The sequence below is a fragment of the Bos indicus x Bos taurus genome, chromosome 15, assembly GCF_003369695.1.
Source record: "Bos indicus x Bos taurus breed Angus x Brahman F1 hybrid chromosome 15, Bos_hybrid_MaternalHap_v2.0, whole genome shotgun sequence".
Lineage (NCBI taxonomy): Eukaryota > Metazoa > Chordata > Mammalia > Artiodactyla > Bovidae > Bos > Bos indicus x Bos taurus.
In genome coordinates this window covers 7,167,314-7,181,480 of record NC_040090.1, presented here as the reverse complement: position 1 = coordinate 7,181,480, position 14,167 = coordinate 7,167,314, and the positions used below count along the sequence as shown (strand labels likewise).

The 14,167-nt window shown below is 46.5% G+C and overlaps 1 protein-coding gene across 2 annotated transcripts in view; it reads right to left on the bottom strand.

Moving 5' to 3' along the window:
• Positions 1-2,115: 2,115 nt before the first annotated feature.
• LRP4 (LDL receptor related protein 4) overlaps positions 2,116-14,167 on the bottom strand; it is a 53,482-nt gene continuing 41,430 nt past the window's right edge. Inside the window, exons 35-39 of one of the 2 annotated variants that reach the window (XM_027562460.1) lie at positions 10,090-10,157; positions 9,173-9,260; positions 7,415-7,556; positions 6,126-6,184; positions 4,550-4,619 (exon numbers count right to left, since the gene is read on the bottom strand). In XM_027562460.1, coding sequence (XP_027418261.1) covers positions 6,143-6,184; positions 7,415-7,556; positions 9,173-9,260; positions 10,090-10,157 — 340 coding nt within the window. In that variant the 3' untranslated portion in view covers positions 4,550-4,619; positions 6,126-6,142. Of the gene's footprint in view, positions 4,620-6,125; positions 6,185-7,414; positions 7,557-9,172; positions 9,261-10,089; positions 10,158-14,167 lie in introns of both variants that reach the window. The other variant, XM_027562459.1, reaches the window with a different exon arrangement.

Sequence of the window (14,167 nt, the reverse complement as noted above, 5' to 3'; positions counted from 1 at the left end):
CTGTGGTGTTGGAGAAGGCTCTTGAGAGTCCCTTGAACTGCAAGGAGATCCAACCAGTCCATCCTAAAGGAGATCAGTCCTGGGTGTTCATTGGAAGGACTGATGTTGAAGCTGAAACTCCAATACTTTAGCCACCTCATGCGAAGAGCTGACTCATTTGAAACGACCCTGATGCTGGGAAAGATTGAGGGCAGGAGGAGAAGGGGACGACAGAGGATGAGATGGCTGGATGACATCACCGACTCAATGGACATGAGTTTGGGTAAATTCCAGGAGTTGGTGATGGACAGGGAGGCCTGGTGTGCTGCGGTTCATGGGGTCACAAAGAGTCGGATACGACTGAGCAACTGAACTGAACTGATTCATCTTAGGTTGCACAGTTTGCTCAAATAATATAGAAAGAAAGGCAGTGACTGTATTTTGAACATAACTATTAGTAGTTTGCAAAAATGTGTCCAGTTTGTTAGAATTTGACTCATTATCTCCCTACTTAGCAGTTCTAAATTTTATATCCAGAAAACCAGACAAGGAATTCTCAAGTCTTGTTTCATCCCTAAGATTTCCTGGAAGGAACATAAATACAAGTCTCGGGCCAGAAAGGACCTCAGCAATCACCTGGTTCAACCTTTTCATTTTACTGATGAGGAAGCTAAGAGTGAGCATACATGAAAATAGGGTGCTAGTCCCTGACGCTGTTACAGAATTCTCACTTGCCACTCATCAAATTCTTGTCAAGAACTGGGCCATCAGGCCAACACTGTTCTCCTCTGCCACCTCCTGCTGAGACAGCAGGACAATCACAGGTTAGCAAAATGCATCCACCAAATTTTCTTCTTCCAGAAACACTTCCAGTTTTCCAGGCAAATGGTGTGTGTTCAATGCATTCATTTTTTTCTCCCTATTTGAAAGGTTCTTCCTGGCTCTAGTGGTCACCGTTCATAGCCTTGGCCTGTAATTCTGAGGCTCTGGAAGGGGGCACTTACTACAGGTATATAGGCTTGTGCATTAGACTGGATTTCATTTCTTCAAATGTCCTCCTTTCCTATCTGTCCAAAACAGAATGGTGGATGGTTGTCCTTGAGCTATTCTACTTGTTTTTGTTCTAGCACACCAATCCCTCAGTAGAGTTAGAAGAAATACACATGACAGTTTATACTCAGATCTCATCACTTATATACAAAAAGATTCAGTCCTTCTTGCTTCCTTTTTCTTCTTTGAGGGGTGGGGTGGTGTTGGTGGACTCTGACCTCTGTGATAGTCTTTTTTGGTAACGCTTGGGCAGTGTCCAGCCCCTCGCAGATGAATGAATGAATGAATGAATGGGAACAATATTCTAGAAATGGTTTGTGGCTTAGAAAATCAACTGTTGATCCCTGACATCAAATTGTGTATCTGACATTAAGACTTGCATGATTCCCAATCTTCATTGAAAGGTATTATGTCCAGAGGCTGAAATGGGATCCCCAATGCCTTGTTCTAGCCTTGAGATGTAATGGATGGGCTATGAATAGACAGGTTCTTAAAAACAAAAGGAATTGTAGTTCATTTGACCCATTCTCAGAGTAACTGTGAAACACAACTAAGATCAAACAGAGCTAGTGGTAGACCTGGGACCAGAATCAACCCTTCTTGTCCCCATCCCCGTGCTTTTCTTTTAAGACATCAGTCTTCAGTGACCATCCCTGCAAGGCAAAGTCAAGTTCTGTGACACCAAAGTCCTCATAGACCTAGAACAGAAATAGAATGTATGTCATGGCCGTACATGCCATGACGCTTCCTTTTGGTGCCCAAAGAAGACTCCACTAACCATCATGACACTTTTTTCCACTGTGTCTGGACAGAACCTCGGGCAGCCATGACCAACCAGAGTTGGCACTCAGAATGAAACCTACCAGCCACCCTGCTCTAGAGGACATCAGGATTTCAGAAGCCAATGAACTCTGGTCTTAACCTGTCTTCTCAAGATGAGCTGAAGCTCCAGCCAGGAACCTCCCACCCTTTATCACTCTTCATATCCCCCAAAGGGCTTAGTGGTGATGTCTGAAAGCAGGTCTCCACCGCATGTTTCAGACAGAGCAGGTGCAGTTACTAGTCATGACTCCAAGCCAGGCAAGGTGATTAAGAAAAGCTAAATTTATATTAAATTATCATGAAGTCCTAAAATACTGAACATAGTGGTTAAATAACTCCAGAAAGTCCAATCTCTCCAGTGAGTAACGTTAAAACCATTACACGTGAGCGTGGGAGAATCACTTCCATTAGTTTAGGACAGAGAGATTTTGCTTTTTACATAGTAAATCAGTGCTCAAATAGATATTTCTTCAAATATGTCCTTTCTACATTCTGAACAGCCCAAGTGCAATAAGATCCTTCCCCCTTTCCACATGAGAAGATACCGTTTGGCTACTTTCTCTCCGCATCCCCAAGCCGCGAACCCGAGGACCCAAAGTGCTCCTTCTTCTACTGCCCCGTCAAATGTGAAATGCCCCCCTTTCCTCCCAGGAGGGGGACCGACCTTTTCCTGTTTTGTGTTCTGGGAAATCCTGCTTGGCCTGGCCTGGCTGTCCTTTGAGGGTCCAGACCTGAGGCTGGCTACTGAGAGCAGGGCTAACAGCCTGGCACCTGTCTCAAGCGATCTTAGAACCGACAGGAAAGGGTTAGCTCTGGTCTTCCCTTTTCACTCACATGTTTGGCGGCTGACTTCTCAATGCCAGGAACCCCAGGACATGCTTCAAATTTGGAAACTTACCCTCAAGGCACCCCCATCCATCCTCAGCTCCTGTTGTGGCTTCTCATCCCTGGGTCAAAGAAGTCTGGGTGTGCCCTGGGCTGAAAGGGCCTCCTCATTGTTTCTCTCTACTTTTCTATTCCTTGCCCCCCACAGACACACACACTTCGCATCTTTATTTAGGCCTCTTCACCACAGGTGCCCACAAGGCTAGATCAGAATAAGCACATTAGGCACCGAAAAACAAACAAACCCAGAAGAGCTAAGTAGAAGTTTAGGACAATAAGAAGTCTCAATTCCCCCAACATTTGTGTGACACACATGCCTTTTCTGTGAATAAGCATGAAGCCAGTGATGGCATTTCAGCATGGAATGGGAGTCACCTAGCTGGGAGGACTCGGAGTGGGTACTTCACCAGCCCCAGCTGCAGGCTCTCTGTCCACTCGCTTAGATCCCTGAGCACCTGAGAGAACGCAGGAGGCTCAGCCTCATGGACACTTCACTTTAGGCCCTGGGGGCCTCGAGTCTCTGACCTGATCACTCTTCCCAGCCATTTGTTGAACTTTACGGCTCTCCTTTGAGAAGTTGCTCCAGGATCTCTGTGCTCAGAATCCCAGAGAATGAGGAGGGAAGAGAGTGGCAGGACATTAAAAGTTAAGGAGATGTGCTGTTTGGCCTAAGAAGCACTTCTCAGACATGGCAGAGACCCTGTGCTGAGGGCCGCCACACTTACTCAAGCCACCGGCTCACAGCCTGGAGGCAGCAGGAGGGGATTCGTATTAGCCAGCAGCCCTGTGGTAGGGACCCCCACCCCCAGTCATCTGAAGGTAGAAAAGGCTCCAGGCGTTCTGGCAGGAGGAAGAACAGCTTGAGCCAGACCCAGATAGATCTTTTCAATGCCTGCAGCTGGAAAAACAACTCTCAGGGCATGAATCATATCCACTGCCCGCAATGGACAGGACACCCGGCCCAATCACCCTTGAAATCTTATTCATGTTGCCAGCGCCCTCGAGGCTGGAGGTTCCCCAGATGCCCATGCCAGCTGGGCTGACTCCTCCTCCTCTCAGCCTCTATCCTTCATCTCTCTCTCTGTACATGACCCCAGCCCCAGGCTCCAGCCCCCAGTCAGCAAGTTCTCCAGAGAAGCGGTCAGGCCAGCTCTGATGAGGGGAGTGCTGTCTTGGGTCATCAGCTCTGGCGGGGCAGGCACTGAGGGTACCAGGGGAGGGAGGTGGAGCCCTGTAATGACGAGGAATCGTTACCAGGCCTGGTTTCGGGGCGGCGGGGTGGGATTGGGGGCGATCAGGATGGAGTGCAAGAGGTGAGGTTCATGGTACAGTCCAGGTCTAAATTCTGAGGACGCCCCATCATTTCTGGTGCACAGGTAGGTACGAACTCGGGTGGAAACAGCTCGCGCAGAGGGCTCGGGGAGCAGTTAACGGGGTGGGAGGAGGAGGAGCAGGGCCAGCACAGAGAAAAGGGGCCTGCCGTGTAAGCGAGCACGAGGACCGGGAGTCCACCAAGGAGAAGGAAGAGGCAGGGAGGGGAATGCGGGCGTTTAGACCTGGCTCTCCGAGGAGAGCTTGCGTTCGTGTCTCCAGCCTGTGTCCGGCAGGGAGCCCCGTCTTTCGGGAGTGGCTGCGGTATGGACGCTGCTGCACTCGGACTGCTCTTCCTGCAACAGCTGCTCCGTCTCCATGTCGTCCAGGGAGCCAGAGCTGGCCTGGATGGACACGGTGTCTGTCTTCATGCACACGTGATCCCGAAGAAGGCCCCCCCGGGAGCTGCGCAGTTGCTTGAGGTCATCCCACTCGGCATCGTCACCAGACAGGAGGCAGATGCCCTCGACAATCTTGACCTTCTCCTTGGTGTAGTTATGGTCAGGTCCACCCTGGGGTGGAGAGCAGAGAGACAGGGTCAGTTGATCAGCTCTCTCTGAAGTGGGTAGATGGAGTAGGAGTGGGTGTGAAGAGTGCAAAGATCTGTGCAAAGATCTCACAGACAAACGGGGAAGTTTAGTCAGAGCCAATGTATAAGGCTGAGCCTAAAAGGAAAGGAGCAGCTTTGATGATCATTACCATTTATCATACTGGGAGGCGGGAGAACCGTGGCTTCCCGGCCTTGCGTGAGCCACGCACTGGCTGCGTCACCTGGAGCGAATCACTGAACATCTCTCAAACTCAGGCTCACCTCTTTAGAGCAACAGTACCCATACCTCATAACCTATGGCTGTGAGCGTCAAAAGAGGTGATCCATGAAATGCAATTAGTAGGGACCTAACACATAAAATCTAACACATGAACATGCACTAAGTCGTGTTAGCTATTGCCACATCGCTCATGTGGTTTATTAATGGGACAGCATGCTAAGATACTGGTCAGAAGCAATTGAGGGAAGCAGTTAAATGTTCACTTATCCAAGATTTTAAACCACTTTTGTGCTATTTTATTCTTTTTCTTGTTTTTATTATTTTTTATACATTTTTAATTAAATTTACTTATTTTAATTAGAGGCTAATTTACAATATTGGATTTATTCTTTTTCTTGTTTTTAAAGTAGAGTTGATTTACAATTTTGTGTTAGTTTCTGGTGTACAGCAAAGTGATTCAGTTAAAATTCTTTTTCAGATTCTTTTCCACTATAGTTTATTACAAGATATTGAACATAGCTCCATGTTCTACTTTAGTCTTAATTCTCTCCTTTCTAATATTCTTAAGAAAATTTCAGAAGGTAAGGCAGAAAGACTCTAGAAAACCTTCTCATTTGGGTTCTAAGTGTCAATCCACTGGGGACCTGTAACCTACAAGCTTTTGTGTGAGGTTATTCTGACTCTGCTCCCATGAGCCCTGGGGCCATTCTCAAGCAACCAGGGATCCTTCCAAGGAAGCCTTAAGTTCTGCTCAGGCTTCTCCCTTTTTGGATTCCTCAAAGGATAGCCTTACTCCTGGTTTCTGGGGGATACCAACCAACATGCCGCCACTGCCAAGAGAAAAATGGGCCATGGCTTGGCTTCTGTCCCTGGGATAGTGTTCCTGCCAAGAGCCCTGCAACTGCTTCTTTATTTTAGTAACAATTCAATTCCACAGATATTTATTGAGCCCCTACAATAAGCAGGATGCTTTGATGCTTACACAACATAAAATATGGTCCTCCCTACACTCTGGGAGTAACAGCTCCCTCGATCAAGCAGAGAGAGACACAGCACACAAGCCCACAGGCACGCACACACATGCCCAGTCACCAAGCACACGCTCCACGCCGAATTAGTGTCAGATAAGATGCAGCCCATTCAGCGTCTTCATCACAGAGATACGGGGGGTAAGTCAGGAAGAGGTGGGTGGCATGGCACTAGCAATGGGGGATACCACTCCCTCTACAAACACACAGCAACAGGTACCTGAAATGGAGAGGAAATCAGAAGAGAAAGGGTGAAAGGCTATCAGAGGGGTGAGAGAGCTGCTGAGGAGAAAGCATACAACAGGAGAGAGAGCCACATGATTTTAGTGTCTAACCGAGGGCCCTCACTGGGCTTCCTTTCTGGGGCATCAGACAAGCCAGGAACCCAAGCAGCTTCAGGAGTCTTTCTCTCAAAAGATATTAACAGAGAAGGAGTCTGTCATCCCTGAATCTGCAAGCTATCCCTATAGGTTCGGTTTTGGCTTGTAGCAGAAGGTTTTTTTAATAGGGGAATTCGTGGATCCTGAAATCACATGATTATTATGTAGAGCGTATTAGTTATGCAGAGGAGCCCTGTCAGTGTGAAGGCTGGTTCTGACTGTGCTAGACAGGCCAAGAGAATGTCATATGGTCCCATTCAGGATAATTTCTAATGAAGGGTTGCAGAATTTTAGGAAAAAAAACAAGAGTCATATTAGACTAGGAAAATCAAAGTCCTAGGTTATATGCCCTCATTGAAATGGGACTATTTTTCATGCCTAAACATTCAGCAAATAATTTTTCACAACAAAGGGGTTAAAAGAACAAATCACATAAACTTTCAGAATTGTAGAGAAATTCCTTTGGATTCTGTGATAAAAGGAAGAATAGCAAAAAACCAGCCATTCCCAACTACAGCTTGGGTGCCAACAGCTTGGATCAGGGGTTAGAAAGCGGGAGTCCAGGAGTTCTAGGAGTTTGGGGTCATTTTAAAGGAGCACAGCCTCACTGCTGGGGAATGACAACTCTAGAAGAGAAGGAACATCTGAGCCTGGGAAAACATGTTCAGGCAGGGAGGTACACACCCACATGCCTTCAGACCTAAACCTCCTGGGATCTGCTTGCTTGCTTTTTTTTTTAAGTTTTTATTTTTTAAATTGAATTTGTTACAGTATTGCTTCTGTTTTTATGTTTTAGGTTTTCGACCCCAAAGCATGTGGGATCTTAGCTTCCTGCCCAGGGATCGAACCCACACCCTCTGTGTCAGAAGGTGAGGTCCCAACCACACCAGGGACATCCCTGGGATCTGCTTTCTAACCTTGCTCTCACCAGGGCCCCTCAAGCTGGTCCCTCGCAAGCTGCCAACCGCTCCAGAAACCCAAATCACATTCCAGTCTTCTTTTCACTGTTGCTCCCAAGATGGCAGGACCACATCACACCCCTCCCTGCGGCCTCCCTGCTCAGGTGACTGGAGCGTGATCCCCCGCCCGCCCCAGAAACAAACTCTCAGATGCAAGTCTTCACGCTCACCTCTTTCTTATAGCACAGTTGATTGTACATGGCCGGTTTGGGGGTCGCTTCGATCTTCACTTCCTGAGTGGAAGTTCGGTAGGAGGGGTTGCTGTAGGTCAGGTTCCCCATTCCAGGATCAGTTAACTTGGACTTTTTGTGTCTTTGGAAGAAACGGGGATGAGAAATTAGTTCAGATCTGTATGGGGAGGATATCTGGGAAAGCTGTAACCCACATGCGGCAGGCAGCCTCGCAGTGGGCCCCATCTCCTGGTTCTCACACCTTCTGAATCCCTGCCCCGTGAATGTGGGCTGGGCCTGCTGACTTGCTTCTGTGGAACAGAACATAGAAGAGTGTGGGATACTAGATTTGGTTACAAGGAAACTCCTGACAAGGAAACTGGCTTCCCTCTTGGCTTGCCCTCCCTCTCTGTCTCTCTCCTGCTTTTGTTCTGAGGGATGCAAGCTGCCATGTTGGAAGTTGTTCTATGGAAAGGTCCACAATGCAAGGAACTGACAAGGGAGGCCTCCAGCCCATAGCCTGCGAGAAACTGAATCCTGGGCTTAGAAGGGGCTTGCCCTTCCTCTTCCAGTCAAGTCTCAAGATAAGACTGGAACCCTGGCTGACACCTGGATTGCTGCCTCGTAAGACAGCCTGAGGCAGAGGCACCAGCTAAGCGACACCCAGATTTCTGACCCACAGAAACTGTGAGGTAATCAGTCGTTGTCACTTTAAGTTGCTAAGTTTGGGGTTTATGTTGTACAGCAATAGAAAATGAATACACCAGTTTTAGTGTCGAGACGGACCTATGTTTCAATGCCACTTCTGGTACTTATTAGCTTTTAGGGATGTTGCTGGACATAATCTAAACTTTCTGAACCTTAGATCCTCATCCGTAAAGTGAGGAACGATAATACCTGTATTATAAGGTGGTTGTGGCATTGAGACATATTCATTAAATGGTAGCTGTTACTATTATTACTGTCATGGTGGTGGTGGTTTAGCTGCTAAGTCGTGTCCGACTCTTGCGACCCTGTGGACTGTAGCCTGCCAGGCTCCTCTATCCATGGGATTCTCCAGGCAAATATACTGGAATGGATTGCCATTTCCTTCCCCAGGGGAATATTCCCAACCCAGGACTCAAACCCGGGTCTCCTGCACTGCAGGCAGATTCTTTACCGACTGAGCCATAAGGGAAGCCCATTACTGTTGTAGCTGTTGTTATTAGCAGAAGGACATTTTTGCTGTGAGTTGCATTTAAAGCATTCAGGGGAAAATATATATAGAGAGAGTGATAAAAAAATATTCTAACTTGAAATTTAGGATTCCCAGGATGATTCCTACCGAGCAATGACACATCACCCAACATCGTCATAAAGGGTTGTGTTTGCGTGAAGAGAAAATCACTTCCAGCTTCAGTGGTTTGAGGCAGTGTGGGATGGTGGCAAAAAAGCAAAGCTGCTAGATCAGTGCCAGCTTTGCCTCTTACTGTGTGACCTTGGGCGACATCCCCTGTGTCCTCAGGACCCTAGCCCACAAGGAAAATCCCCAGGGTTGCTGGGGTCATGAAATGAGGAAATGACCTGTGATGTGCCTGGGGAAGAAGGGTACACATTCAGGCGTCTGCCCTTCCCTTCTGCTGCTCTGCCCAGGGACCCAGCTGTGAAATGAGGTTGGTCAGCAGCTGAATCAGTGAGCGGTCAGCTTCAAGGGGGTCCCAAACATGCTAGCAGGGCCCCTCAGCGAACATGTGGCCCCTGCAGTGGGGCTGAGGTTACCTGTACAGCATCAAAGCCGCGATCACCACCAGAATCAGCAGAACGCTGAGGAGTCCACCGATGATGTAGCTGGCGTGAAGTCCTTCCCCTGGGAAGAGCAGAGGGACGCTAGGCGGGGACCACGGATGGTCTTCTAGCTGGCGTGGGGCGGGGAGGATGGAAGGCTCCTTTTTGCCTCCCACACCATCTGAGGACAATTACAGGCCTCCTTCTCAGGGAAGAGGCAGCAGGGGGTGGGCAGAGGGGGCTGAGAAGAAACCTATCACTCTGTCAGCATCTCTAACCCCAGTTCTACCACTTACTAGCTGTGTGACTTAAGGCAAGATGCTTAACTTCTAAGCCCAAGTTTTCTCATCAGTTAAATGTAAATAATAAATTCCTCTTTTATTATTTATATTTAATAATAAATATATAATATCAAATAATAAATGTATTACATCTGGAGATTGAAAGTGAGTGTGTATATACAAATACATACGTACACACGTGTGAACACATTTGTCGTTTAGTCACTAAGTCATGTCCAACTCTTTGCAACCCCATGGACTATAGCCCACCAGGCTCCTCTGTCTGGGATTTCCCAGGCAAGCATACTGGAGTGGGTTGCCATTTCCTTCTTCAGGGGGTCTTCCTGACCCAGGGGTCAAACTTGCAGCTTCTGCATCATCAGGCGGGTTCTTTACCACTGAGCCACCGGGGAAGCCCAGGCACACACAAATATGGCTTAATAAATAGATGCCTGGCATACAGAAAGCACTCCAGAAGTGGCAGCGATTTATGGTTGTTCTTTCTATGAATTTAGTCTAAGGAAAGGGTTCATCAACCCCAGAGTCCCTGTGAAGGTTCCTCAAGATCTCACTGGAGACTTCAGTTTCTTACCTCTTGTTTTTCAAAGCAGATGGACACTGGGGGCTTACCTGGAGCAGCAGGCACGGCCTCATTGGAATGCGCACAGAGGCCCAGCCGGGCATCCTTTTCAGAGCACCTGTGGGGCAGAGAGAACCGAATGTGAAAGCTACCCGTATTCAACAAAGATCTTGCCTTCCTCCAGGAAAAGGGGAAAGTCCTGGGAGGACTGGGCAAAAGCTTGTGGGGCAGAGAGAACCGAATGTGAAAGCTACTCGTATTCAACAAAGATCTTGCCTTCCTCCGGGAAAAGGGGAAAGTCCTGGGAGGACTGGGCAAAAGGCCTGGGATCAGGGCCTTCAGATAGGAGACTGTACCAGACAGGAGAGGTTAGAAGCAAGGAGAGGGCGGGACCGGGAAATACAGAGCAATCAGTGTGAGTCTTCAAGATGCTACATGGAACTCTGCTCAGTGTTATGCGGCAGCCTGGATGGGAGGAGCATTTGGGGGAGAATGGATACACGTACACGTGTGGCCGAGCCCCTTTGCTGTGCGCCTGAAACTGTCACAGCATCGTTCGTCAGCTATTTGTTGTGGTTGCTCAACTGTGTGCTACTCCATGGACTGCAGCACACCAGGCTTCCCTGTCCTTCACCATCTCCCTGAGCTTGCTCAAACTCGTGTCCATTGAATCGGTGATGGCATACTCCAATACAAAAGAAAAAGTTTAAAAAAAAAAAACCCTGGGCTTCCCTGGTAGCTCAGTGGTAAAGAATCCGCCTGCCAATGCAGGAGACACGGGTTTGATCCCTTGTCCGGGAGGATTTCACATGTGGCAGAGCCCATGCTCTGCAACAAAAGCTACCGTATTGAGAAGCCCACGCACCTCAACTGGAGAGTGGCCCCCACTCACAACTAGAGAAAAGCCCACGCAGCAACGGAGACCCAACATGGTCAATAAATAATTTAAAAAAATTTTAAAGATGCTATATCATGTTTAAATGTTTTAAAATATGTACTCTTTTGTTGTTTTTTGGCCACAAGGTTTGTAGGATCCCAGAATCCCCAACCAGGGATTAAACCCAGGCCCTTGGCAGTGAAGGGGCTTCCCAGGTGGCACTAGTGGTAAAGAGTCTGCCTGCCAGTGCAGGTAGATGTGAGACCCGGGTTCAACCCCTAGGTCGACAAGATCCCCTGGAGAAGTAAATGCAACCCGCTCCATGTTCTTGCCTGGAAAATCCCATGGGCAGAGGAGCCTGGCGGGCTGCAGTCCATGGAGTTGCACAGAGTCTGACACGACTGAATCGACTTAGCATGCACATGGCAGTGAAACAGTCACAACACTGGACTGCCAGGGAATTCCCAAAATATGTACTCTTTAAATAGGAGTCTTTAAAAAGAAGAAGCAGGTCTGGGAGTGAACTGAAAGCCTGCTGAAAGAATACTAAAGACATCCAATGGTAGGCTTTATTAAACTACCAGGATGAGTGGGAAGAAGCTACCAGTCAAGCAGACCTCTCATTGGGTAAAGATTATCACAAAGTCTAGAAAGACCTGAAAAAATATATATATTGTTTTTCTCTCCTTCATTCTTTCACATGGGAATATGCAAGACATCCAGAGAGAGGGCTTAGATAACTAACTTGAAATGCTCGTTCTGAGCTGGCAATTAAAGGTATGTCCTAAAAGGTTAGAGCCCCCGGAGAGGGAAACGGCAACCCACACCAGTATTCTTGCCTGGAAAATTCCATGGACGGGGGAGCCCAGCAGGCTACAGACCATGGGGTCACAAAGAATCAGACATGACTGAGGGACTGACACTTAAAAGGTTAAAGAAAAGCTGCCTGCAAAAGCATCTGAAACCAAGGCGTACTGAGTCTTCAAACAGAACTCTGAGAGGAAAAAAATATCTGAGTATATTTTTTCAAAAGTTCTCTGAATAAACCCAAATGATTTTTAGTGCTTAAAAGTTAGTGAGAAAGGTCCGTGTTTATATCATATAATATTTCTATATAAACTCTCCTAACAAGAGAAAACAGGCCAACACAATGTTCAAAGCAATTATCCTCCAATTAAAAGTAAATTTAAAAAAGAGAAAATGGGGCACATAGAATAAATTTGATGTAATTTCAGGGACAAGAGTCTAGAGTTCTCACTAGGGCTTATTACTATGTTTCTGTTTTCACAATTCAAGTATTAATTACCTTTTAAGCTACAATTGATATTAAAAATAATATGACAGTGAAAATGATCTAATAGAAAAATGCCTGGGAAGATAGACATCAAAATAGTAAAAATAGAACATGAAATCAATATCTCAAAAAGGTATCTGCACCCCACATTCAATGTAGCGTTATTTATAATAGCCAAGACATGGAAACCACCAAAGTGACCATCAGTGGATGAATGGATAAAGAAAATGTTTGTATAGGGATACAATGGAACATTATTCAGCCATTAAAAAAGGGCGGGGGACATTCTGCCATTTGCAATAACATGGATGGACCTTAAGGGCATTATGCTAAGTGAAATAAGTCAGACAGAGATATCACTTATACGTGGACTCTGAAAAAAAATTAATAGATATAATTAATATCATACAGATTGGTAGTTGCCAGCGATGGGGGGCTTGGGGTAGACAAAACAAGTGAAGATGGTCAAAAGGCACAGATTTCCAGTTATATGTCCCGGGAGCGGAATGTACATCATCAGATCAGATCAGATCAGTCACTCAGTCATGTCCGACTCTTTGCGACCCCATGAATCGCAGCACACCAGGCCTCCCTGTCCATCACCAACTCCCGGAGTTCACCAAGACTCATGTCCATTGAGTCAGTGATGCCATCCAGCCATCTCATAGCATATTGGGCACCTACTGACCTGGGGAGTTCCTCTTTCAGTATCCTATCATTTTGCCTTTTCATACTGTTCATGGGGTTCTCAAGGCAAGAATACTGAAGTGGTTTGCCATTCCCTTCTCCAGTGGACCACATTCTGTCAGATCTCTCCACCATGACCCGCCCATCTTGGGTTGCCCCATGGGCATGGCTTAGTTTCATTGAGTTTCATAGTGACTACAGTTAACAATACTGTACATTTGAAAGTTGCTAAGAGAGTAGTTAAAAAAAATTTTTTTAATTAAATTTACATATTTTTAATTGATGGACAATTGCTTTACAGTATTGTGCTGGTTTCTGCCAAACACCGGAGTCAGCCATAGGAATGCCTCTGTCCCCTCCCTCCTGAGCCTCCCTCCCACGGCCCTCCCACCCCGCCCCGCTAGGTTCTTACAGAGCCCTGGATGAGTGCCCTGAGTCATACAGCAGATTCTCAGTGGCTATCTGTTTTACACATGGGAGTGTGTATGTTCCCATGTTACTCTCTCCATATGCCCCACCCTCTCCTTTCTCCCCTACCCCACCCCGTGCCCGTTGGTCTGTTCTCTGCATCTCCACTGCTGCCCTGCACGTAGGCTCATTAGTACCATCTTCCTACATTCCGTATATATGCACTGATAGATGACATTTGTTTTCCTCTTCCTGACTTATTTCACTCTGTATAATAGGCTCTACAGGCTCACCCACCTCATTAGAACTGACTCAAATGCATTCTTTTTTATGGCTGAGTAATATTCCATTGTATGTATGTACCACAGCTTCTTTATCCATTCATTTGTAGATGGACATCTAGCTTGCTTCCATTTCCCAGCTATTGTAAATAGTGCTATGGGGTCACACAGAGTCGGACACGACTGAAGTGACTTAGCAGCAGCAGCAGCAGCAGCCATTGGGGTACATGTGACTTTTTCAATTTTGGTTTCCTCAGGGTATATGCCTAGTAGTAGGATTGCTGAAAGAGTAGATTTTAAAAGTTCTCATTATAAGGAAAAAAACTGGATATGCGTGGTAATGGATGTTAACTAAATAGACTTATTGTGGTAACCATTTTGCAATATATATATATAACAAAAAAAAAACACTAAAGGTAATTATATATGGGTATATGGGTACTTCTTCTTTACTCCTATCTGTATTTCCAGATTATTTTTTTTGCCAAGCATAAATAAAAAAACATATTTATTAGACTTTCTCTAAGTTGAATATAACATATTTCATCAACTTTAAGATAAGCATTTTTTTCTATATTCTT